The sequence below is a fragment of the Chrysemys picta genome, chromosome 1 (genome assembly GCF_011386835.1).
Source record: "Chrysemys picta bellii isolate R12L10 chromosome 1, ASM1138683v2, whole genome shotgun sequence".
Lineage (NCBI taxonomy): Eukaryota > Metazoa > Chordata > Testudines > Emydidae > Chrysemys > Chrysemys picta.
Genome location: NC_088791.1, coordinates 214,907,398 through 214,934,171, shown reverse-complemented (window position 1 = coordinate 214,934,171; position 26,774 = coordinate 214,907,398). Strand labels below are relative to the sequence as shown.

Below are 26,774 nucleotides of genomic sequence, written 5' to 3'. Positions count from 1 at the left end.
AGAGGGAACAAAAGAAATTTTCCGGTGGAATTTGACTTTGCAAAGATGGAGAAATTTTTTGAAGCATATTCTGTTGGCTAGAGAACTATGAAATATTTAAGTTGTAATTAAAATTAAACAGCCTGAATATGAATTTTAAAACAAACTAGCTATTTTAGAATCAAGTTTAAACACTTAAACACATTTAAAAATGAACTAATAAAAGTACAGGATTTTGCCACTATTGTTAGTGATCTTGTCAATACCATAGTAATGTAAAATCTCTACTGCTCACTAGAATGCAGTAACTGGTAGATTTCATTGTAGCACAGGATATCCTGGAAAGTTCAGAAGTTATTTGTAAGACTGCAAGTCTGATCTTCAGCTTCCTGTGAGGTCATTTTGTGCCACCAGGGTGGTGCAATGACCTTTAAAATAACCATTAATGAGCAGCTGATTTGGGAATGTTGATGGGCACCAGAAAATGTGGAACTGGAGTGTGGTGCACTCCTCTAATCACCAGACCACTACCGCAAAGGGGACTTGTCTTAGCCATCATAAATTAGGGTAGCTTTGTGGATTCTCTAACTTATGCTGGGATTTGTTTGCTAGCCCCCCATAAAAGGGAGATATAAAGGGGGATTAGTCACTTTTTCTGCTTCCTGCATATATACTTTGTATTATTTTAGCTATTTTCATATTGTACTTGAAGCATGCCCTTTACCTTTCAACATTGAAGTGCAGAGTTTGCCTCATCAGTCGTTTCCCTCTAGACTTTCCTGGGTATTTGAAAAGTGCAGAGTATTTTCCCTTGCCCCGTCATTCTGTCAACACTTTTTCTTTACCCCCCCTTGCCTCCCCCCCCACAAAAACACCCCCGTGTCACAAATTCAAACCTGTGTTCAGAAGGAGGTCATAAGAAAACACTAATACAATCTGTGAATCAGGGAAGATAAGATGCACAAAGAGCAGTTCATCCAGTGCCTACTCTTTCTTTTTCCTTGGACAGTACAAATGGAACATGTCTAGAATTTGCTGCCCAAGACAGAGGATCAAATATGTTCCATGAATTTGTTTGCTACATCAGCAAACATATCAACCATTGAAATACCTGCCAGGTGTTTATAAATTTCACTGCCGTAGGGAATCAACAATTATAGCATTAAGTATGATAAAGCATCATGAATACTATTAGCAAAATTTCCTTAATCAGTAAAGCAGTTTTAGAAAATAATAAAAGGTAATGTCTGTTTCCAGAAAACAGGTGCTTTATATTGGTATCAGTTTTCAATGAAACTCGACATTTCTGTGATATAGCTTGTGCTGAATTGGTTGTATTGAATACTAATAACTTCCTAAATTGCCTATAATAATATGATTAACACAAGAGTGCTGTTTGTCTACTTTTCTTACACAGTGAGAAAAAATAGTTGGTTGCCCATATGCACAATTTCAACAACAGTGCATTGTTTTTCATCAAATACAAACAAAATTAGTTTCTCCTGTTTCCCCTCAGTCATTAGGTCCATTTGCATCAAACAAGCTTCAAACTCCAGGGAAGGCTGGGAACGTCAGAGAAAGCTTGGGTAAAGCTGTGAAGTAAAGGTATATTCTATGCTACTTTACAGCAACAGGCAAAGTCTTCTATGGTCTTAAGTCCAAGCATGCAAAGCTGATCCTGAGAAGCAACAACTGTTAAACTCTCTGGAATGTTTGTGGAGAAAAGTATTAAGAAACCAAGAATTGTTTGCTTCAGAATTCATTAAATGTTTGTTTCTTAAATTAGCATGTCCAGCTCCGGAAAGTGCTGCCATCTCTTGCAGACTGAAGTCCTTGATCCATAGCGAAGGTACAAAATGAGCAGCAACAATGCAAATTCCCCCCTATACCTCAGCAGTGGTTTGCAACCAGGGGGATCATAGAGTCATAGAAATGTTGGGCTGCAAGGCACCTTGAGAGATCATGAAGTCCAGTCCCCTACACTGTGACAGGACCAAGTAAATTTAGACCACTGCTGACTGGTGTTTGTCCAACCTGTGTTGATGGGGATTCCACAACCTCCCTTGGAAGCCTATTCCAGAACTAAACTACCCTTATAGTTAGAAAAAAATTCCTAATATCTTCCTTGCTGCAGATTAAGCCCATTACTTCTTGTGCTACATCCAGTGAACATGGAGAACAACTGATCACCACCCTCTTTATAGCAGACCCTAACATATTTGAACGATGGGTCATTGGTGGTGGGCTGGAGAGTGAGCCTGCCCCATGCTCATCTGGGAGCAGCGGCTCCTGTCGCCTGGTGCTGAGCCCTCCAGGAGTGGGAACCTAGAGTCATAGAGTTTAAGAGCAGAAAGGACCACAAATCAGACCCCCTGTACATCACAAGCCAGCAACACTACTGAGCACCCATACACTAAATTCAACAACCAAAATTAGGCCAATTTATTACAGCCCGTGGGAGACTAGACTGTTATGTGTTACATGCAGATAATGGAAGGGACCGAGGTGCCCAAGACCCCCACAAAGGCAGAGAATGATTACGTAAATCATACCCAGATAATTCTGGCAAGTGAGCCGCACCCACACACTACAGAGGAAGATGTAACTTTGGAGGTTTTTCTGCCAATCTGATTTGGGGAAAGTTTCCTTTTGGATCCCACATATGGTGATCAGTTAGACCATGAGCACATGTGCAGGAGCCAGCCAACCAAGCACCCAACTCAGAGGCCTGGCCATCCCTGTCCAATGTCCCATCTCCAGCCGTGGCCATCCCTGAAGCTTCAAATGAAGGAGATAAAAATCAATCCAGAATATGTTGGGGGATGGGGAGAAATCCCTTCCTGACCCCTGTAGCTGGCCAGCTGAGATCCTTAAGCATGAGTTGAGAAGATTGTTCCATCTCCATGCCCTTTCAATCCTATTCTGTCTATTAAGAGTGCCAATAAGGGTAACAACTGTAATTTGGACAGGAACTGAGCTGTGTCCACCAACTCTCTTCAGAGATCACTGCCAGCAGATGATAACAATCAATCCTTCGCTAGCCTTGACTTGCAACATCTATATCCTGTTACCATTTCCCAGAGTCATCCAGTCTCTGAAGTGTTTTTATTGTTTAGTATTATTATTATTTATTTAATAATCACATATTATAGACAGTGCTGGTAGCCTGACACTTCCCATTATAAGATTCTATTTTCTGTTGTTTATAATTTTGCCAGACTGGGTGTCTGCTTCAGGTTAAATTTTTTGGTTTTGGTTTTTGAAATGTCAGCACAACCAGTTCAAATATTTCTGAGAATGAGGCTGGGGGAAAATATGTTGTTTTGCCCATGTGGCCAATTTTTTTCACCTTCTGAACAGTTGTAATGCCCCCATGCTTTGGAGCAAGAGCTTGCAATTTCACAGGGATGTGCCTTGTGTCAGGGATGAGCCTTTTGCTGTCTCCATGAAAATCCATCCAAATTTGGCCACATTATAAGACTTTGAAAAATCAGTTTGCCTTTGCGCAGTAGAGACAAGCTAGGACTTTGTAGTTTAGTTCCCTAAAGATTTCATCTGCACTTAGCATGCTCCATTTTGGGACTGCAGAGGCCTGAGCAGAACTTGCTTTGTGATTGCAGTTCCTGGCTGCTCTGGGCCATTTTGGTGACAGGTCCGGGTATTGGTAGTGAGAACAGGGAGTATCTCTCTCCTATGCTCTTGGAGACCTTCCTGGCCCGAATACCGGCCATGGAAACTGGGGCGTGAGGGGTAGGGAAACTGGGACTCAAGGTTGTATGTGGGAGTTGGGAGGGAGTAGATTGGAATTAGCTGGGCAAGAAGACTGGAACTGGGAGCCAGGTGTGGGGGGACTGGGGCTAGCTGGGCAAGGAAACTGGGAATGAGGGAGGGGAAAAGGGGAGGATTGGAAGCCAGTAGGGAACGGAGTCTAGAACTGTCTGGGCAAGGAGAGTGGAGCTGAGAACCAGAGGTGTGGGGGGAACGGGGCTGATTTGAGTGGAGCCAGAGTATGGGGGAAGAACTAGGACTGGCTGGGCAAGGAGACTTGCGGATGGGGAAGGAGACTTGCAACTGGGCTGAGAAGCCTGAGGAGTGAGATTGGTACTGGCTAGTTGAGGAGAATGGGACTGGGATGGGGAAGAAACAGGACAGGGACAGTTGGAAGGGGAAAGTGAAGCACAGATCAGACTTGAAGGGAATGGGAAGACATCTGTGCCCCGCAGAGGATGCTCCCCTCCAGATCCTGGAGTGGAACCCAAGATTCACGAGTCGCGCCATTTCTTTTTGTCAGCAAATATCTGTGAAGCTCATTAGCAAAGTGTATGTCTCCTCCCCCTCTAGTGGTTGCTCCACATACAGGATAACAAGCTATTGCTGTTATCAGTTACTCTGTTAACTCAAGTGGCACAGGTTTGTGTGGTGGATCTAAAGGTGGATAAAACCTTCTGATGATCCATGTGGATGTCAATATGATGCCACATGTTTTTTTTCAGTTTGCTTTTTTTAAAACCTTTGATTTTTGTTGTGTGTGCAACTTCTATGTTAAAGAAGCATATTAAGGTTGCAAAGTCTAGCACTCAGAAGTTAGAAAATGCCAGAATTAAGGTTGCCTGTGCAACCTTAATTTGGCCCCCTTGTGATATGCATTGTGATAAAGTCTTTAATTACATGATCACATACTGTTCTCTCCACAGGACCCCTGCCTCGTTCAGTGCATAGGATAGACCTGCTCTGGGGATGAATCAGGGTTGGGTAGTGAAGTAGACTGTAGGACCTCTGTTTCATTTACTGGAGAAGTTGGGAGGTGTGCAGTGATGACGTAGGGGATTGCAGGAAGAAATTAGGGTCTCTCGGTTAGGACAGCTGAATACTGCCCTGAAGAACTGGATTGTATCCCTGCTTCTGCCACAGAGTTCCTGTGTGATGCTAGATGAGACACTTAAACCAAACTTCCCACAGGTGATTACTAAATGTACGTTCTTCATTTTCTGGGGGCATGACTTGAGACCCTGGTGTTTGATTTGAACATGTGCTGAGTGCTCCCAGCTGGAACTGAAGCCAATGGGAGCTGTGCTTTCAACATATAAAGTTCTGTATAATGCTACATACTCTGAAAAATCAGGCCCTAGGTGTCTCAAGTTGGGCATCAACATTTATTGCATACTTCTCACAGTAATCTCTCTCTGTTTCAGTTTCCCCCTCAGTAAAATAGAAATAATAAATTGTGACTATAATGTTTGTGAGGCACTATATTCTAGTGATGAGCCTGTGAGGAAATTAAAGATTCTGTCTTCAGAGCAGGGTTTGAATAGTGTGCAGTAAATAAGGCAGGGACCATACGATGAACAATAAGGAGAAAAGGAAATAGCAAATAGTTGCTTGCTGAGGGTATGTCTACACTGGAGCTGGAAGATGTAATTTCCAGCTTGATGAGACATACCTCTTCCAGCGCTAAAAATAGAAGTGTAGCTGCAGTGGCATGAGTGGCTAGTTTTCTGGAGTATGCACCTAGTGTCTCTGACAGGTATGTACTCAGGGCGGCTTGTCCTGCCGCAGCTATACTGCTATTTTTAACGCGCTCACTCGAACAGAGCTAGTGCAGGTGTCAAGGCTGATTCCCCATTCTGGCACTTTGAGTGCAGAAGGTGGGGGCCCGCAAGGATTCTAAAAATTAATACTGGCCACTCCAGGCTTGTATTAAACTCCCAAGGTTACAGCTTTTCTTTGACCTTGGATGGATAGATGCTGCCACCACCCAAGTGCAAAAACCCCTTTGAGAACCCAGGAAGGCACATTTGGGAATTCCTTCCTGTAGGGTACCCTCAAGCCTATAAGCCCTCCGTCAGGGGAAGAGCTGAGAAAGAAAACAAAGGAAATCAGCTGTTGCACCAGCTAATTAAAGAGCATATACACAAACCTCTTAGGGACACAAAAATCCAATCCTATTCTTACAAAAGGTAAATTTTATTAAAAACAAAAAGAAAGAAAATACATCTGGAACTTAGGCTTTTTGCTAGGTTTAAAAAAAACAATTACAAGGGTTAAGCATCAAGATAGCTTCTTGAGGTTCAGCTTAAAGTTTACAAGCAAAACAAAAGCACGTGGGGTTAGCACAGAGGAGTCCACAAGTCATAAAGAAATAAAAGAGAGAAACCTAATCGTATCCTCCTAGACATTTCCTGATCTACTTATGTACCTGGGGTTTCAAATGAGTAGTTTCTAGGTATGATCTGATGATTTTCATACCTGTCCCAAGCTCTTTCTTACAGCATAGTTCTGGCCCTGTCTCTGGTCTCTGGGAGAACAACACTGACAGACAAAGGGGAAGGTTTTTTCCCAATTTTAAAAAGTTCTAGCCTTCCCATTAGTTCTTTTGGTCAGGTGTCCACTCCCTTCCTTTTACCTATGGACTTTTTAACCCTTTACAGGTCAAGCAAGTAGAGAACAGCTGTTAACAGGGATTTTATAGCTAGCTAACTGGCTGGCGGGGTGCCCATAAAAGGGAGTCCCCCCCCCACCCCCTTCATTTATCACAGGAGGTGTCCTCCTTTAGCTGGAATTTGTACCTCTAGCAGCATTCATCCTTTGCACTAAATGAGAGCGGGGTCCTCTGGAAAAAACAGTATGAGATCATGTAGTTAAAACCAGTATCATCATGCATATGCATTAGGCGGATGAATTAAAGTAGCACAAAAGGAGGAGCCAGTCAGACGCTGAAGCAAGCGTAGTAGCTGCATAAAGCATTTCAAGCAGGGACTGAAGGACACTGATGATATCATCAGAATGTTCTCTGCAGTTTACACTCTGAGCATTCCGTCCCCTCGCTGACCACCTCTTTGCTCCAACTGCGCCTGCTCCCTCCTTCCCTTTGTCTTGGGATTGGGAAGGAATTTTCCCCCAGGTCAGATTGGCCGAGACCCTGAGAGTTTGTTGCCTTCCTGTGCAGCATGGGGCATGGGTCACTTTCAGGTTTAAACTAGTGTAAATGGTGAATTCTCTGTAACTTGAAATATTTAAACCATGATTTGAGGACTTCAGTAACTCAGCCAGAGGTTAGGGGTCTATTTCAGGAGTGGGTAAGGTTCTATGGCCTGCAATGTGCATGAGGTCAGACTAGATGACCGTGATGGTCCTTTCTGACCTTAAAGTTGATGAGTCTGTGAGTCTTCCCATTTAGCTAATACTCTCCTTATATAACCCCCCCCCCAACAATTTTTTTTTAATAAGAAACCAGAAAAATCATGGCATTTACGTTACGTTTGCTGCTATTGTATTGTTCTCCTTGCTTACAAGTTCTGTCCATATCCCTTTCCCTATTTAGATTGTAAACTCTTTGGGGCTGCCTCTTATTCTCGGTTTGTACAGTGCCTAGGACAATGGGGATCTGTTCTGTTGCCCCTAGGTATTACCATAATAAACATGATAAAGATAATTGTTTTAAAAACCTAACAGAAAAATTTAATAAGTTGTGAAAGGTAGCTAAACAGGTAGTCTGTTTTGACCTAGAAAGAAGTATTTGTGATTAAGAATGACTAAATTATATATAATCAGCTGGGCCTGTAAAGGTTGGGCAGGGTACACCATTAAAAGTTTATATACGTATGTATTTTTAGTATACATTTACAAGAGGCATCAGAGATTTTCTAAGAACAGCAAAAAAAAGTTGACCAGTGAGGCAGGATCAGGCAGAATCTTTTAAGGTTATTTTCATTCCGAAGGTCTTTAGGAGGTGTTTGGCCAAGAGTATTATCCATTCTCATTTTGCTCTCTAGTTTTAAAGCAATGATTTCTCATGTATGCAATTCAATGTAAAAATAAACAAACTGACAAACCAAAACACTTATTGTCATCAGTCTGAGTGCTGTACAAACATACATGAAAACAAAAGAACAAGTAAATACAACATATACTTTCCAATTTATCATTCAGTAATTCATACCCTCCAGCAACAAAATAGATTGGAGAAGGTTCAGTGGTGAAACAAAACATTGTTTTTATGAAGTTTGTTTATTGGACCAAGCTATTCTTTAATTACTAAGTAGACAACCTTATAATTAGATCTCATTATCTAAAGTAATTATTTCTCGAGGGATCCCCTTTAAGGATTCAGTGGTTATAACACCATCTTATTGAACCTCTCAAGTCTATAAATGCTTGGTGCCTTTTATTTTTTTTCTGAATGTCATATTAAGTAGAGCTAATCAGAAGATGAGGCAAATGATTCACAGAAATTTTTCATTTCCATTTTAGTGTGGCTTTTTGTTTTCTGCCAGTATTTCTAACTGGCTCTCATCAGTGCCATTAGTAGTTTCATTGAACAAAAAGCAGTCTTTTGGGTGGAGTTGTTGATCTTAAAAACTAAAACTCTTCATGAGACACTGAGCCACCAGGATGTCCAAGGAACGTAGTCTGTAGGTATATGAAGGCTCAAATGAACAGCAGTATTTCAGTTCACATTTGGAAGTTTATATTTGCAGCCATAAGGGCTAGAAACGTAAACTGCATAAGTCTAGATAAGTCATCTTGAATATACTTCAATTTAATCTCTCAATTTTTGGTATCATTATTCTAATCTAATATTAATATAACCCTCAGTCCAGTGTTTCAGTTCTTTTGCCTATGAAATAGCTTATATAGGTTTTGATACAGCATGTTTTTATTAGTTTTAATGTTCATATGTTCCCAGACTTGGTGATTTTTTTTTACATGCATAATTGTCTTTCCTTCAATTCTTCATCTGTTCTTATGAAGTCCCTAATTTTTCAGGAATTTTAAAAAGGTTAACATTCCAACTGTACAACATACGTATCAAATGGTTACTTTCCTTACACCATGCTGTGCTTGCTTTCAATAAAAGAGGGATGAATATTACTCCCGGCCACTCATAGTGAGAGCAAAATTATCCCACAACAAGGAATGAACAAAACCAAAATAGGTGTGTTCTGCTGCTAAAGTTGCCTTCATGCCATTTAATAATTGGTAACAAATGGATTAATCATATCCTTTTTCTTTCTGAGAAGCATAGTAGCCTTAGACTGAGCAGGTAACCATCCCATCAGACTCAATGTATACCTGATGCAAATAATTTTCTCCTTCAATGTTTGCCAAGTTTAATGATTCAGTTAGTCAAGGGTGGTTGGTTGTTCCTTTGCTGCATCTCTTGGCAGTGTTAGTGAGGAAAATAGTGCTTATCAGAAATACAAGGCAACTGAAAATTGTAGGATGAATAGACCAGATATATACTCAGAGGTTACATATTACCAAAAATGTCTTGGACCTGCTATTTTGCAAAATATAGAATGGTGATATGGTCTTGTTCTCAAAGAGTTGACTGCGTAACTTGGGCAAAAATGAAAAGGTGACTATTCAAGGTGGAGGGAGTGTGTGAGGACATGTTAGACGAGAAGACCAAAGAGAGAGGCTTGTTGTGTATGTGGGGGGTGAGGGAAAATAGCTCTTTAGGAGGGGAGAAAGGGACGTAATGGATGAGAAGTGGGTGGCTATTCTAGAGGCGTGAGACAAAATAAAGGAGTGTGCAAAGCAGAGTGTGAAAATGAGATGAAGAGAGCAATAAGGAGAAAGGACTGGGAGGAATTTATAGAACCAGGAGGGTGAGGAGGAGGTGGTTTGAATTTGAGGAGGTAAAAGATGTTTCTGGATGATCATTTTCCCTTACATTAAGCTGTGACTTTCATCTTAGAAACAGATATATTAAAACCCCTTTTATTGTGAACTAAAATACAGTAGACCCTGTCCTCTGATTTGAGATAAGATTCTGGATGAAAACTTCCATACACTGAACAGGAGATGCTACATAGAATAATGCTAAGTGAATTGTATAGCAAAAGGCTTATTCTGTACTATTAGTTAGCATGTTATTTTATAGTGTCTCAGGGTGACAGTGGCCCTTTAAGAGGGAGCCAGGCCAGTGCACTCATCAGCACACTCCAATTTGGCTAGAAGAGACCCAGGAGTCTGGGCTTCCTGGGAGCAGGAGATTGAGTAGGAGATAAGAGCAGCTAGGCACTTTATGGTTTGTGGTAGAAGGCTGAAGGCAGGAGAGTAGTGAGAGGGGTTTGCTGGCTGGTGTGTCCAAGCCAGAGAGCCTGAGCCCATGACCAGAGAAGGCTGAAGGCGGGGAGCAAGCCGGGGAGCTTACCACTGACATCTCTGGGGCCAGAAAGCTGGACCTAGAGGAACAGTGTGGGGGTAGGGAGATTGGGATACTCCCATCAGAAAGGCTGTGGGGGTTCCCACTGGGAAGAGCAAGATTGCAGTCCAGCTGGGGTGACTATCAGAGCCAGAAGGACAGAAGAGGACCGACAGAGAGTCCAGGCAGGGCTGAAGGTGCTTGTATCTGGAACATTGAGAGATGAAATGTTGGATGATCTTGATGACTATTTGCATTGGGATTAATAAATGGATTTTACGTTGAGGCTTTTGTTATGGATCATCTTACATCATATTTTAATAATAAACCAGCCCCAAGGTGGGGTGGAATTGAGAGAGGAGAGTTTGCATAATGGTATTCGGTTTTCTGAGTGAGGAAACTGAGGCAGGGTGCTGAAGAGCCACCCCCGGCCATGAGGGGTGGCTCAGAAGGTGACTGATCCTGTTACATACAGACATTTAGGATAAAAAAAAAGTGCTTAAGTCCCATTTTAAAAAATGCCTGAGTCACTATGGCTACATCTGCACTACACACCACTGGTCGTGGCATGTAGTGATCATGTAGATACATGCTGTAATGAAAAGCAGGCTCTGACTACATTGCAGTGGTGTAGCTACACATGTCAGGGAAAGGCTCTGGCAGAGGGGAAGCAGCAGGGACAGCTTCAGCAGTTCCCTGCTACCAGAGCCTTTCACTGGGGCAGAGAAAGGGGTCCAGCAGCAGGGAATTGTCAGAGCCTTTCACCTGTATCAGGGGAATGGATTTGGCAGTGGGGAGCATCTCCCAGCTGCCTTCCCCCTGCTGGAGCCTTTCCCTGCTGGGAGAGCCTTTCCTGTGAAGCGGGAGGACTCCAGCAGTGGGGAGGCAGTGGGATGGTAGACTGCTTTAAAAAATAAAATCGGTGTAGACAGGGAGGCACTGCTTGGGTGAGTAGAGAGTGTGATGGGTATGTACTCACATACATACCCCCATCCTTCAGGCATGTTTTTTCCTGCGTAAGCTGTGCCTCACCAGCTACACTTTATACCTATGCGAGGGGACTATGTGGTGTGTATACTACACCCTGCTGAAATAAGCGTGCAGTGTAGACATACCCTAAGGGTGCGATTGCAGGGTGGGTAGGCACACCCGTGCTAGCTTTCATTTAACTAGCACAGCTAAAAATAGCAGTGAAGAGGCAGCAGCATGGGCTTCAGCATAGGCTAGCAATGTGAGTTCTTACCCAGGGGGACAAAGCAGGCTTCTATAGCCCATGCTGAAGCCGTTGCTGCCATGTTTTCACAATTTGTTTTTCAGATGTGCTAGCTAGACCTAACGCAAGGGCATGGGTACGCCTGCCTGTGTTGCAGTCACAATTTAGATTGCACTACAGATATATCTTAGGCTACTAAATCCCATTGAAAGTCAATGGGACTTAGGTTCCTAAGTCACTAAGACACTTTTGAAAATTTTACCACTAGTTACTACAATGTTAGGAACTCAAATACTATAGGAGGTGCTCTATGGGATGTGCTCATATACTCTGAATGTCAGCATAAAAGATAGTTCTGCAGAAAAATCTTTAAAAAACATCCTTTTAAAAATGTCCTAAGAATTATTTTTTATTTTCACATACTCGTTTAAAAATAAAAACGGTGCTCTTCCTACCTGAAACACATTTCACAGCTTGCTTAAGTTGTGAGTTATGACAAAAGGCTTCAAAGGCTTGATGAATTGCTTTTTCCACTCTGAGGTACCTCATTTTGTTTTGAATGACTGGAATGTTTAGCCAGAGATGCAATGCAAGGTCAGTTCTTAAACCTTGCTCAATCCCAAGACTTTCAACGGAAATCCATCAGAGAGAACTGCAAACAACCCAAACCTCTTGGGGGTAAAAAAGGAACATTACAACAAGACATGAGTTCTCCCTATCTGTGAGTAAAAACAAATGACAGTTTCAGTATAACATGGAGGAGGAAGACATTCTCTGAATCCTTTCATTGAGGAGACATCTTGAGGAACGAGGTGTTCTCATAAAAAAAAAAAAAAAAGGATCCTGGTTCCTGTGAAGCCAGCCAGCTTGATTAGATAGGAAAGGTCACAGTTAATAAATGGAGACCCAGGTTCATGATTTATGGTTTGGTTTCATATTGTAACCATTTGTTGCCTTTTACTCATTTCTCTTTAAATCTGTATTCTTTCTTAATAAAACAAAAGTAGGCTTATTTATAAGTACTCACAAGTTCTGTGTGGTTTACAGGAGCAGTGGTTTAAGGTAAACCAAGTAAACTGGGGCACAATGTTCCTTTGGAGGCAGGGGATCTGGGATTTCTGTAAGTAGCCAGTGGCAGGGGGAGAGATATAACAGGAACATTGCAAAGGGACTCTGGGACTGGAGAGCACCTATTGTTAACCTGCAAGGAGGTAGCAGGGCTGACATAGCCCAAAGCAGGAGTGCTTGGGTGGCTGAAGGTTGGTGGTGTTAGGGAGTTGACATCCAGCCACCACAGGCAAGACTCCCTCATGCTGAGTCAGGGGGTAACAGGTAACTCCTAGTCCCAGGTACCCTGAGAACCATCACTGTAGCATGGGAGCATAGAACTTCATGACATCTGCTAGGGACTTTGCTATTGCAAACTGATATTATGTGAAAGGTGCTCAGATACTTTCATGGGCAGCAGTATAAAACTCTTACATATATAGATGCCACACATTTAAGAGCTGTTTGAGAGAAAAATTCTAGTACACTTAGAAATGTCTAAAAGCTACATAAGGTGGCTCTTCTGTACATAAAAATGTGGTGATTTTTAAATCCAATGTTTAGAGAGTTTCTATGTCTAGTGAATGAGTAGTTTGTGTTCATTTGGAAAGCTGAAAGTGTGAGAAGGTATTAAAATCCTGTTTCTAGCCTTGATGGTGCACAAGCAGGGCCGGCTCTGGCTTTTTGGCCGCCCCAAGCGCAAAAAAAAAAACCCGGGGCAGCCAGAACGGCAAAGCAAAAAAAAAAAAAAACCTGCGGCGTGAGCGGAGCCAGGGTGCAGGGGGACTCCCTGTGCTGCAGACGTGCCCCGGCTAGAGGGGGGGGAGAGTGGGGAGGAGAGAAAAGGGAGGTGGCCAGGGCTTCAGCGGGGTGCTACCACACGGCCCTGAATGCTGCGCCGCCTGCCGGGAGGCTCCGTGCCGCTCCGGTCGGCTGGGAGGGAAGGACGCGGGCTGCCCTGCCGGGCTTGCTGCAGGGCGCTCCCGTCTTCCGCGCTGCCGCCCCCTACAGGGCGGCCGGAGCGGAACAAAAAAAAAAGCGGCCGTGCCGCCCTAGGATTGGGCGGAATACCGCCTCGAACAATCTGCCGCCCCAAGCACCAGCTTGCTCGGCTGGTGCCTGGAGCCGGCCCTGTGCACAAGATAATGGACCTCAAACCTGGACACTTGTACAGAACCTCGACCCAGTATAATTTTGGATGAATAGGAAGAAACATTTGTCTAACATGTTGATTCTTTTAAACTGGCAGCTGCTTGACGCTGCTCAGGATTTTGTAATGTTAGAAGTAATATTGGGAGAGCCGTGGGAAGAATATGGATGCAGTGGTTAAAGGGTGTAAGGGTGCATGGAAGATACATATCAGAAAGCTCTGCCATTTATAATATGGGTATCTTCACTGTGTGTGCATGCATATGCACACTATATAAGTTATACAATACCTCTGGGTAATTGGCAATCCATCCATGTTTTCTTTTTATAATTGAAAATGTCAATACAAAGTACTTTGGCATTTCCAAATTGAAATGTTCTGGAACTATCTGTTCCATGAAAAATGCTAATAATTCTGACACGAACAAACCTTGAAATATCAGAATTTTTCATGGAACATAAATTCCAATTTTTGATCAACTCTAATTGATTGACTTCACTTTTTATCTCTAGTTTTGATTTATTTAAATAGATTTTACCAAATACTCTCCTAATGCCATGTTAAATGACTCTTGACTTCTTGACTTCATATACAGGTCAGAGAATAGGTCAAACTGTGAGGAAATGTATGCTTGGAGGTAGAATGATGGATGAAATGAATACACATGGGTGTAATAGCCAAGTTCCATTGGTCCAAAATAATGTGATCTTTTTGTGTGACATCAATTTTGTTTGTCTATAACCTTTTTTATTTTTCATTCTAATAAGCCACTGTTGGTGACAAATGGTTATTTTGGGAGCAGTGCAATAAAGGAGAATTGAAGTAGGTGTGAGTCAGTTCTTTATTACATTACCTTGCTGCTGGAAGGAGGAGTCTGATGAAATCGTTGTTGCTATTCCTTGAGGTCCAAATCCAGTGCCCAGGGCACAGTTTGAGTTATTGGGCTAAGAGTTGGTTGTTACGTGAGGGTAAAGGGAGATGGAACCCCAAACAGTGGGAGCAGGTACTACAGCATTAGTTGCATGCTCTGTGGTAGAGAGCTGGCTGGTGAATCAGTATATGGACATATCCGCTGGCCCTCCATCTTCTCTAGTCTGTCTCCCAAACCCCTTTTGAAGTGAAGAGCTTCTACAGAACATAGTGCCCTGGCATACAGGTGCTGTGGAGTCCTCACAGCTTGTTCTTCTTCTTTAAAAAACTTGCCCTGGTTTTGCTAACTTATAGAGCAACTGAGTGCCTCAGCAAACAATTACCTACTTATAGTTGAGCAATAACTGAGTGAGCAGGGCTGGCCTTACCATGAGGCGAACTGAGGTGGCCACCTCAGGTGCCAGACTGTGTGCGTGTTGCGGGGGGGAGCACTAGGACCAAGAGAAAATTGTGTCTGCTGCTGGTGCATATGTATTCTCTCTGCTCTAGATGCAGAGATGGTGGAGTTCTGTGCTGGAGGAAGGAGGACACAAAAGACATAACAGGCAGGCAGGAGAAAAGGTGAGAGGGAATAACAGAAAGCAGCAGAAGCTGCAGGGAGAGAGAGGAGAAGGAGCCTCTTATGTACCTCCCTAGCACCCCTAGGAGCCTGGATTGATTAACACCAGCTTCTCAGGGAGCTTCCTGTTTCCTGCTGCTTCCCTGAACCCACTTGAGGAGAACAGGCAGTCAGCTGAAGTAGTAGGAGCCAGTTAGGCCCTTAAGACGCTGATATTTTCCCTCACTCAGGCCCTGCTACCAGCCCGCTTATTTGTCCCCTTCAATTGGGTGTTGAGAGCCATTACAGCTGGCACAGAACAGCAGTCATGAGTGAATGAAGAAAATGCTCCTCTGGGGCAGCATTCAGAAAAAGAAAGAACACAAAGGAAGTTTTTCTATCTAAGCAGGAAGGAGCTCTCTTGAGATACATAGACACAAATGTTCATGGTGAGCCTTCTGGCCCCAGTAAGTCTGAGAGTGGTGAGGAGATGCCTGATCTTCTAGTTAGTCAGAGTGCAGGTGACTGGCAGCTACTGCAGTATCCATATCTCCATCTCAAATGGATGTAACCATGCACATTCCTGAAGAAAAGTGTAGATCAGAGAAGAGTGCGGAGGAGGCACAAGAAACAGCTGCTGCTGAGTTTAGTTCCTTCAGTCTAGATGATCCAGGACTGTGGACCCACTTGAGCAGTAACCTGAGGGACTTCCTTGTCCTGCATGGTCCACAGCAAGTGAAAAACTTCATGTTCCTGAAAGACAATGAAAATAGAAGTTTCTATCCAACACATTATTGGCGTGAAATTCTCAATGGTGACGAAGTGGAGAGGCCATGGCTTATGTACTCAAAAACTCGGAATGCTGCAACTGTTTTTTCTTCCAGTCTAATGTTCCAGCCACATTGGGTTCTACAGGAACAAAAGACTGGAAAAATCTGGCTAGAAATCTAGCATGCTATGAGAAGGCAGCAAATCAGCAGAGAGCATTCCATAGGTGGAAAGAGCTTGAGATGAGACTAAGGTTAAAGGCTACCATAGATGATCAGCATCAAGAGAAGATTGTATCAGAGTCTCTTTACTAGCAAAATGTTCTGAAAAGGCTCATTGCCATTGTGAGAATGCTTGCTACCCAAAACCTAGCAGTGCGTGGCACTTAAGATCAGCTGTATGTGCCAAACAATGGAAACTTCCTTAAAATTGTGGAGCTGATGGCTGAGTTTGATGCTGTATTCCAGGAGCATCTAAGAAGAGTCACCCCCCCCCCCCCCCCCCGCCCCAAGAAATATACACACACTACTACCTTGGAAAAACAATTCAAAATGAGATCATACAGTTACTGGCAACAAAAGCCAAACAGAAGATTGTGGCAGATCTGTAGTCAGGAAGATATTACTCTGTTATTCTGGACTGCACACCTGATATCAGCCATACGGAACAAATTACTTTAATGGTGCGTTTTGTAACAACAACAGAACCTAGTGAAAATGTCCCTGCAATGGTGACTGTCAGAGAGCATTTTCTAGAATTTATTGACATTGATGATACTACAGGAGCTGGTACGACAAATGTGCTTCTTAAAAAGCCGGAAGATATGGGAATTGCAATAGCTGACATTAGAGGTCATGGCTACGATAATGGTGCCAACACGAGAGGAAAGAACAGAGGAGTGCAGACATGGATCCGAGAGTTAAACCCTCGAGCTTTTTTTGTCCCATGCAGTTCTCATTCATTGAACTTGGTGGTCAGTGATGCAGCATCAGCTTCTAGTGAGGCTGCTGAATTTTTAAATGTAATTCAAAGCATCTATGTATTTTTCTCTGCATCAACTCATGGATGGCAAATTTTGAAGCAGCATCTGGGAACATCCTCTCTGACACTGAAACCACTGAGTGCCACACGATAGGAAAGTCGAGTGTAGGCAATAAAGCATATCAAACACCAAATTGGGAAGATAGATGATGCCATAGTTGCCATTATGGAGGATAATCCTATGATAGGAACTGTTCGTGGGAGAACAGTGGCAGAGGGAAATGGAATCACCAGAAGCATACATAACTTCACATTTCTGTGTGGCTTAGTGTTGTGGCATGACACACCGTTTGAAATAAATGTTGTAAGCAAGAGACTCCAAGGTGTTGACCTTGATATATCTGGAGCAATGGAACAACTGGACAAAGCAAAGTCATACCTACAGTCTTAACGGTCAGATAAGGGATTTCAAAACATTCTGAAGAGTGCACAGAAGTTGGCAGAGGAACCTCACACTGAAGCTATTTTCCCATTCAAGAATACAAGAGTCACCAAAGAAGAAAGAACGAGGAGTACTTGTGGCACCTTAGAGACTAACAAACTTATTTGAGCATAAGCTTTTGTGGGCTAAAACCCACTTCATCGGATGCATGCAATGGAAAATACAGAAAGAAGATATATATGCACAGAGGATATGAAAAAATGGGTGTTGCCATACTAACTATAATGAGAGTAATCAATTAAGGTGGGCTATTATCAGCAGGAGGAAAAAAACTTTTGTAGTGATAATCAGGATGGCCTATTTCCAACAGTTGACAAGAAGGTGTGAGTAACAGTAGGGGAAAAAAATTAGCATGGGGAAATAGGTTTTATTTTGTGTAATGACCCATCCACTCCGTCTTTATTCAAGCCTAATTTAATGGTGTCCAGTTTGCAAATTAATTCCAATTCTGCAGTTTCTCGTTGGAGTCTGGTTTTGAAGGTTTTTTTTGTTGGAGTATTGCGAATTTGAGGTCTGTAATTGAGTGACCAGGAAGGCTGAAGTGTTCTCCGACTGGTTTTTGAATGTTATAATTCTTGACGTCTGGTTTGTGTCCATTTATTCTTTTGTGTCCGGTTTGGCTAATGTAGACACCTTCTTGTCAACTGTTTGAAATGGGCCATCCTGATTATCACTACAAACGTTTTTTTTCCTCCTGCTGATAATAGCCCACTTTAATTGATTACTCTCGTTATAGTTAGTATGGCAACACCCATTTTTTCATGTCCTCTGTGTATATACATCTTCCTACTGTATTTTCCACGGCATGCATCTGATGAAGTGGGTTTTAGCCCACAAAAGCTTATGCTCAAATACATTTTTTAGTCTCTAAGGTGCCACAAATAGTCTTCGTTCTTTTTGCTGATACAGACTAACACGGCTACCACTCTGAAACCAAAGAAGACATTTTGATTACGAGGCACAGGATAATCCTATAAGAGACCCCAAACAAGAATTCAAAGTTGAATTCTTTAACCAGGTGCTAGATTGTGCAATACAGTCAGTTGAAGAACATTTCATGCAGCTCAAGGAACACAGCAGTATATTTGGGATGTTGTATGATATTCCAAAACTCCTCACTATACCTGAAGAAGACCTACACTAGCAATGCAGGGCGCTAGAGACAGTGTTGACACATGATGACATGGGTGATATTAATGTGAGTGATTTTAGGTGATGAACTGAAAGCCCTTTCAAGATACATTTCAGCAGGATCAACTCCAAAGGCTGTTCTGGAATATATGTGCACAAATAAGAAAACCACCCTCTTTCAAAATGCTTTTGTTGCTCTGCGCATACTTCTAATACTTCTTGTAACAATTGCCAGGGGAGAACGCAGCTTCTCCAAGCTGAAGTTAATAAAAACACATCTATGCTCCACAATGACATGGGAGAGGCTGGTCAGCCTTGCAACCATCTCAATAGAGCATGAGCTGGCCCAGACTGTGGACCTTCAGGAAGCAGTTCAAATATTTGCAACCAAGAAGGCACAGAAAGCACCACTTTGATTATTCTAACAGATAGAAATGCCAGTGTTTACTATACAGACAAGAAAAGTTACATTTGCTGTTCAGGTGTTTGAAAGTTAAGTGTTACTTAAAATTTTTGAACAAGGCATTTTAAGTTGTTAGTTCTCCTTTATTGGGGTAGGTAGCAGAGCAGTACCATGAGAGGAGTAGAACAGGAAGAAGGCAGAATTGAGACCTTTCAAAATTTTGGCCCAAGCGAGGGGGTATAAGGGTGTCATTTGAGCTCCCCGCCTCAGGTGCCAAAATGTTGTGGGCCGGCCCTCTGGGTGAGCATGTTCTGTGTTTTGTAAATGTATATTTTAAATGAGACATGCCACTCCTATGGTTTTTTCTCCTATACATCTCCTATGTTGCAAGGTATTTGTATGATTTGGTGTTTAAAACCCTGTGGAAAATATTTGTTGTAAGAATAGTTTGTGTGTACATTATTCAAAACGCTTTGATGGTCCAGTCTAGCAAACACTGACACATAAAAGTTAATTGACTCAACTCTTATGTGTTTCTAGGATCAGGCCCTAAAATTGTATTTCTTTTCTATAAGTCCGCTACCAGTGATTTTGATAATGATTTGCAATTATTTTGGAAATATAGCATCAGTTAAACTCTGGAAGAAATACTAGTTTCATTTTCAACTACTAATTTTCTTGCTCCTGCTGTGCAAATTATCACAAATCAGGATGGAAATGGTTTCCCTACCTACTCTTGTTATAAAGAGACTGAAACATTAGAGTTCAATAAAATATGCCATCAATATGCTAAACCAAGGTCCCTGCTGCCTACAAGTGATAACAATAAGGAAAATTCAGGGTTAGGATTTAGGATCCTGCCATATTATCAAATTTGCTGTTATACTATTTTGTTTGTTTTTTATCTATTACGCTGGGTTTATTTCACCTTTTACATCAGGTGCTTGTTTTGTGGTTTGAAATTACAACTGTGAATTTGACAAGGAAAGGTTAGTTTGAAGCGTATCATTTATACAGGTTTTTACAGGTACAGCTATAGACTCATAAAGAGAAGTTAACATTTATGTGGATTCATTTTGATTATAATGCACTAATTGCTACTTGAAAGGGTGACTGATACTGTGAGCAAGTGAGGCATTTAACTTACTTGAGCAGTCTGATTAGCTTTAGCCCTTTTGAATCTGAGGACAATTACGCTGGCTCTTGATTAGTTCTTCAGTTACCACAGGGCTGTGACCAAATGAACTTTGTCATCATTCAGCGTGCGAACAGTACGCTCTCGTAGGAAATCTGAGTTGTGAAACCCAAAGTTCTGGCCACCAATAAGGTATTCCAGGCAAAGCTTTAAAGCTTTCCAAAATTACGAGGTCCAAAAATATAAAAGAAGCACAAAAAAGAAATGATCACTACCTACTATCGTCAGGCAAGAGAAAATCATGGGGGGGAAAGGTATAAAATACCTACACTATAACTATAGGTCTTTAGAAACCTCCAGTATTTTTTATTTTTTAGTTTTGCAGAAAAGAAACACTGTCAGGGGTAGCAGGTCTAAGATATTGCCCCATTATGAACATGCTTATCTGTTATAGGCTTCAACTTCTTGACTCCAAGGTGTACATTTTTAATGCTGAGAGTAATTAATGATTGGAACCATTTACCAAAGGTTGTGGTGGATTGTCCATCACTGACCATTTTAAAATCAAGATTGGATATTTTTTTTCCTAAAAGATATGCTCTAGGAATTATTTTGGGGAAGTTGTATGGCCTCTGTTATACAGGAAGTCAGACAGATAATCACAATGGTCCCTTTTTGCCATGGACTGTATCAATAAATACTTTTGGAATTGCTAAATTTTATATAAATTCACTTTTGGGGAAATTTTTATAAGCTGTACAAAACAGCCTTCAGCATTAATGTGAGTTGTCCATGATTGTTAATGACTTGATTTTCATGTGTCTGAGCAACTGCAACCTCCGCTGAAGTCAGTCAGTACTCACCACCTTTAAAAACAGGTGAGAAGACTATATTCCATGCATATACTATGCATCTGAACATTAAGACACTGCTACAGTGGGTTTAATGATAGGGAGTGGGGAGAGAATGCACACTCGAATTTCTTTTTTCTCCTGTTGAGGCAAAAGTATTTGAGTTTGTGTTTTCTCTTCTGATGTTGGGCCAATTTTGTCCCACTACAAAGATTGGGTCCTGTATTATATTGCTAATTGAAGTTTTGTCTGTGAGGATGAAATTAAATTTTGTCCACCAAATTTTGTGTTTGATAAGCTAACTATAATTGTGCAGGCCAAGAGATTTATTCATTATAGGCCACAGTAGTGACTCAAGGATATTACATGCATCTTCTCTGCTGAAACTTTTAAATGCTTCATTCCAAATATATTCCCTCTCCCCAATTTTATTTTAACTCTTTCTGGTAGAAACCCCTGATCCTGAATTTGAATTTACTAGCATGGAATCCATTGACTCAGCAGAATTCCACAAAAATTCAGTGTCCATTGATGCGGGATCAAGGCTTAACTCTGGTGATCTTTGACTTTAAAAAACAAAACAAAAACCTGCACGAATATCATTGTATAGTAAAAATTAAAATATTTTGGGGGACCAATACAATTAATTTAATAGTAGTAGAAAACTTCAAATACACAAAGTTCCCATTTTGAATTTTTTATATGACTGTAAAATGAGGACGATTGATCCTAACTTCCTAGACAATCTGAATTTGTTTTTCAAAGAATGAACTATAGTTGAACTCAGTAGCATTGTGAGTGGTCTGTAGTAGTCTTTCATCTGTGTTTGCCTTATACCAGATAACTTTATGCGAAGAAAGACTCAAGAATGTAATTTAGTTGTACAAGTTAAGAATGCTAGTTCTTTTAAATGTTTTTTATTGAGAAGAAACTGTTCAAATAATCATGGTATATTTACTGTAGTTTTCTTTTATTTTTCTTTTAGTGTAAAACTCTCTCTGGCGTCTGTGACCACATTATCTCTCTCTCATCTGATCCTCTCGTTTCGCAGTCTGCTCACCTTGAAGTGATCCAGCTAACAAACATAAAACCAAGTGAAGGGCTGGTAAGAAGTACGCAGTTAATCAAAACAGTTGTCCAAGATGAGAGAGTTAATTCTGTAAATAAGATCTATACTGGGGGGTAGGGACAAGGCCACTTCTTTTTTAAAAAATGTTTATTTAGTTTGATTTTTCACACAGCTGGTCTAATGTTATGGGTCTTTCACATGAATAACTGTTGTATCAAAATGTAAATAGAAAGAAATGGAAAGTAATTCTCACCAGTTTACATCAATATTTTAGACTATTCTAGGATCTTGAAATCTGAGGGGATTTAAATTAATACCTAAACCCTGGCCATGAAGTTTGGGTGAGATTATGCACAAAACTGTCAAATTCTGGAATTTGCTTCATAACATCTCCCACTGAGAAATAAAACACTTTTATAACTTATTCAAGGACTCTACAGCAATTCCCAGGAGAAAAGTAGATTCTTAAATTGTATTGCAAGAAGTCTACATGCTTAATCAGATGGCTGTAAAAGACCAACCTAACAATCCCTTGAGTGTCGCTCATGAGTTGACTACTGCTGCTTGGATTACGCATGCAGATAGCAACCATTGCATAAAAGAAACAACACTGATTACAATTGGAGAAATGACATTTGACATCATGAATAACAATGCCATCTACCTACCTTGGGGACACCAGAAGGTGTTGGGAATTCAAGGAATCATTTCTTGAGAAATTGCTTTTACACCATCTTTTGCTGCCTACACACATCCATGGTCCATTTACTTGTGTAGTATCTGTACTGCTGTGCTCCCATTCCATGAGTTTTTTTGGGGGGTTAGTGGTTTTTATTTTTTATTTAATTTTAATCTTTTGGCAACTTTTGTTATGCCTAGGTACCTAGAAATAATGATTTATTTGGTATGTCTCTCTTCAGAAAAACAGCAATTAAAATTAAAGGAATTTTATTTTTAATTGGTAAATATTACCCCATCCTTTTGTTTATTTCACTGACTTTCTTTTCATGTCAGAATCCATTTAAAATTGCCCTTCAGGTTTTCAGCTCTCCATGGACTCCACCTTACCAATTTGTCATCCTGTTCTCTTACTCTGCTGCCTGCTCATCCCTTCTCTTTATCCCATTTCTACTGGGAAGGGACATTCTCACTTTTTCTGTCCCATCTTTCTGAAGCTCTCTCCGTGTTTGACGCAAGGCCTGTCCCATGGTTGCATTGGTTTTCCAGCACTCTTTCCTCATTCAGATCCCTCCTTATGGCCCTCTTTTCTCATAATTCTGACAAGAAGTGAGTCAACTAGTGCAGTTTTCTTTTAAAGCAAAATTATTTTTGTGGTTCTATTTCCACCTCTCCCATGACCCTGGGCAAGTCACCTCCCCTCCTTGTACCTCTGTGTCCCCCACAACCTTGAGTGTATCCTGTCTGTGTAGATTGTAAGCACATAATAGCAAGGACTGTCTCTTAATATGCGTTTGTACACCCAGCACAATGGGGCCGTAATCTCAGATGGGACCTTTAGGCACTATGGTAATACAAATAGTGATAACTGTGTGTATTTTTAATGGTGGGGGAAAGAATTAACCGTGCTTTGTATAAGCTTTAGCTGTGCATTATTTTGTTACTGTGTCATCTTTCTTCCCCTTCCTCCCCTTGTCCCCATGCCACTGTTTTGTTGCCAGTTTTTTGAGTCACGTCATCTAGTCTGTAAGCTCTTTGGAGCAGGGACCATGTTGCATGAGGTGCCTAGCAAACTTTTGAGTTGTATAAAATGGTAATCCTAATAACTGGTTATCCTTGTTAAACCATTTTCTAATGTTTTGTATGAATGATGCAGCATTTTGGGGAGTTATTAAGATGTATCCAACATGCTCTGATTTATTGTCATTAGCACTGACCTGGTTCCCAACTTGTCAGTTTTACAAGTTATGAAAGGTCTTGTAGTTGATAGTGGACTGCACCTTGAGGGCCACCACTTAATTGCATAAGGAACTTGATGACTTCTTGACCTAACAAAACCTTTTTCCAGGATCCATGTCATAATGGAATTGGGAAGATAGAGTTATGACTGACCTCCTTTCAGTGGTTTGGACACATACTGGAGTTTCGTACTGGCAACATTATTAACAGTATTAATGTTGTTAACGTAAGAAAAATGGAAGGGCTGTCTGCAATAGGGCAGTAAATAGGCAAGAGCGTCTCATACCTTTGAAGATGATACTGTCTGCCAACCAGGAGAAGTGAAACATCTAAAATAGCTGGAGGGGAGAGTCTCTAAGAAGTTAAAGTAGAATGGGAAGAGGAGGGAGGGAAATAAAAATAGAAAGCAGAGTGAGACTTATCTGAATTTCTGTTGTAAATTGTTCTTGGGATCTGGGGAGTGGGCAAGGTGTGTGTGGATGGATGAATGGTTACTGTGCATGGTGTTGGAAGAGACAAAGTTTAATTGAAAGTAAAAAAAAATATTATATAAGTGCTAAAATATCACTTTTAATTAAGTACCTCTGAAATTGTACATGAAAAATATTATTGAAATTTAAATAGCAGTCATACATAAATGTGAAGTATCAAACTACTGTACATGTGCTCTTTTCACAATTAAATATTTTGAGTTTTATAGTAATGTATATTGTAGTTAACATGTGGAAAGACACGACAAAATAAGCATAGCAAGTAGGAAAATATTGTGACTATTGTCATGATGTATGGAGAATTCTTTTTGGATGGAGCTTGAGTAGATTGCTATGTTGGTGGTGGGGGGGGGGGTTTTCCCCTCCCCATCTGGTGCCTGATTTTGGCTCTGTGGTTGTTTGCATATATGTAGTACCTCATGAGTATTGCAGGAAGAAGGGATATAGCCTGCAGCATCGAGAAAAGTGAAGATGAAAAGGAAATTGTAAAATACAGATCTCTCCTAAAAAGCCTTAATATCAGTTAAATGTTGGTCAGCTTTGCAGACATTTGTAGAGATATCCCATTTGAGAAAAGACTTGAAAGTTGATTCTTCTGTATCATTGGACAGAATGTAACTTAGCGCTTCTTTCTGCTGTTTATGTTCCAGAGAAAAGAAATTGACTAGTTTAGCTGGTAATCCTTTACCCTAAGGAAATGGAATCTGAAATATTTCAACTGATTTAAAGAGTTTGAGAATAGTGTGTTCAGCACTGCAAAGAACCAAAATGTGCATGTGTTTGTTTAGAAGAAAAATAGAGAATCTTGTTACATCTGTGAATGTTTTTCCAACCCTTAGCAAGGTTTTCTGACACACTTCTGTACTTTTTTAATTTTTTTAAATGATAATATGGAATTTCAAAGCAGGATTGCGGCATTATGAAATTTAATTTATTATTTTCGAGTTCAGTTTTTTATTTTAGTGCTGTCCTTTACACTTCAAATACTGTTATCAGACAGTTTCATTCAAGACCTAGTTATTCGTAAGGGTTATATTTTTTTTATGAATTAGGGAATATAGAGACTAGTATTTCAAAACATTTTACAGACTGGGTGTTCTTTTTGTTTCTCTGATTGCTAGAACAAACTTAAAATTAGTCTGTTATAGGCAGAAGGTCCCAAGTTTGTTCATGTGGCAAATAAATGGAATGAAGCTGAGTGTAGGAGTGTGAGAGCAGTATACTACTGGTGGCCTTGCTAGCTGAATGTCCAGGTATACTAATGTTCCTCCGAGTCATATAACCTAAAATAATGAGGAAGGAGGGATTTTGAGAAGAGGATGCGTGAAGCTATATAACATTTATGAGGCTCTTAATGGTCCTCGTTAGCTTCACTGAACTCTAGAGTTGAATTGGAGAAGTGTGTTGCTTTAGTTTTGAAGGGTGCTGACTAGACCACTTTTGGAGCACATGTAATGTTTACTAAAGAAGCCTGTGACCTTTTCTTTGTGTTTGGGGGAAAAGCTTCATCATACGACCATCTCAATAGAAGAGTTCAAATTGAATTAAATATGAGGTAAAATGAGCTTAGCGTCTTGCTGTTGCCATTCAGACCAGTATCAGACACTGCTAATTCACAAAATTCAATACATAAAAAAGCACTGCCTACAGTACATCTAACTTTATTTGTGCCTCCTTTTTAAAAAGAGAGTGGAAGAAGTTTCTATCTTTAACTGAATAATATTAGGCCCAAGATAAAATTTGTTAATTGGTTTTAAATCAGACCATCTGCCAATAACTGATCTGGGTACTCTCCGATGTTATTAAACATGCAGCATCCATTAAGAGGGCTAGTCCTTAAATTAAGTGCACACGAGTTCCTTGTTCTTATGGTGATTGCACTCAAAAGTTATTTCTGGCATACTAACTGGATTATCACTCAATTTGTTTGACATGACTTATTCTTATAAATTCTCCAGAACTTTAGAGTTGCCTTTGAATACTAGAGCATTAGCCCTGCCGACTTTAGTGCTGTTGAACAGCACACACAAAGCATCATGTTCAGTGAGGGTGCTATTACAATATTGTAGGGGGAAAAACAACCCAGAGTGACCAGAGAGATTGAAGTGTTCTCCGAGTGGTTTTTGAATGTTTTGATTCCTGATGTCATATTTGTATCTGTTTATTCTTTTGCGTAGAGACTGCCACTTTGGCCAATACATGGCAGAGGGGCATTGCTGGCACATGATGGCATATATCACATTGGTAGATGTGCAGGTGAACGAGCCCCGGATGGTATGGCTGATGTGGTTAGGTCCTATGATGGTGTCCCTTGAATAGATATGTGGACAGAGTTGGCATCGGGCTTTGTTGCAAGGATAGGTTCCTGGGTTAGTGTTTTTGCTGTGTGGTGTGTAGTTGCTGGTGAGTATTTGCTTCAGGTTGGGGAGTGTCTGTAAGTGAGGACTGGCCTGTCTCCCAAGATATGTGAGAGTGAGGGATCATCCTTCAGGATAGGTTGTAGATCCTTGATGATGCTC

The 26,774-nt window shown here is 41.0% G+C and overlaps 1 protein-coding gene across 12 annotated transcripts in view; it reads left to right on the top strand.

Annotated features, from left to right (window-relative positions):
- The window catches only part of CNKSR2 (connector enhancer of kinase suppressor of Ras 2), a 366,844-nt gene that overhangs the window by 146,422 nt on the left and 193,648 nt on the right, over nucleotides 1-26,774 (top strand). For all 12 annotated transcript variants that reach the window (XR_010596212.1, XM_024106894.3, XM_008170199.4 and 9 more), the window contains exon 6: nucleotides 21,764-21,883. Coding sequence is in view for 11 of the 12 variants with exons in the window: in XM_024106894.3 (XP_023962662.1) it covers nucleotides 21,764-21,883 (120 nt within the window). In the remaining variant the exon portion in view is untranslated. The remainder of the gene's footprint in view (nucleotides 1-21,763; nucleotides 21,884-26,774) is intronic.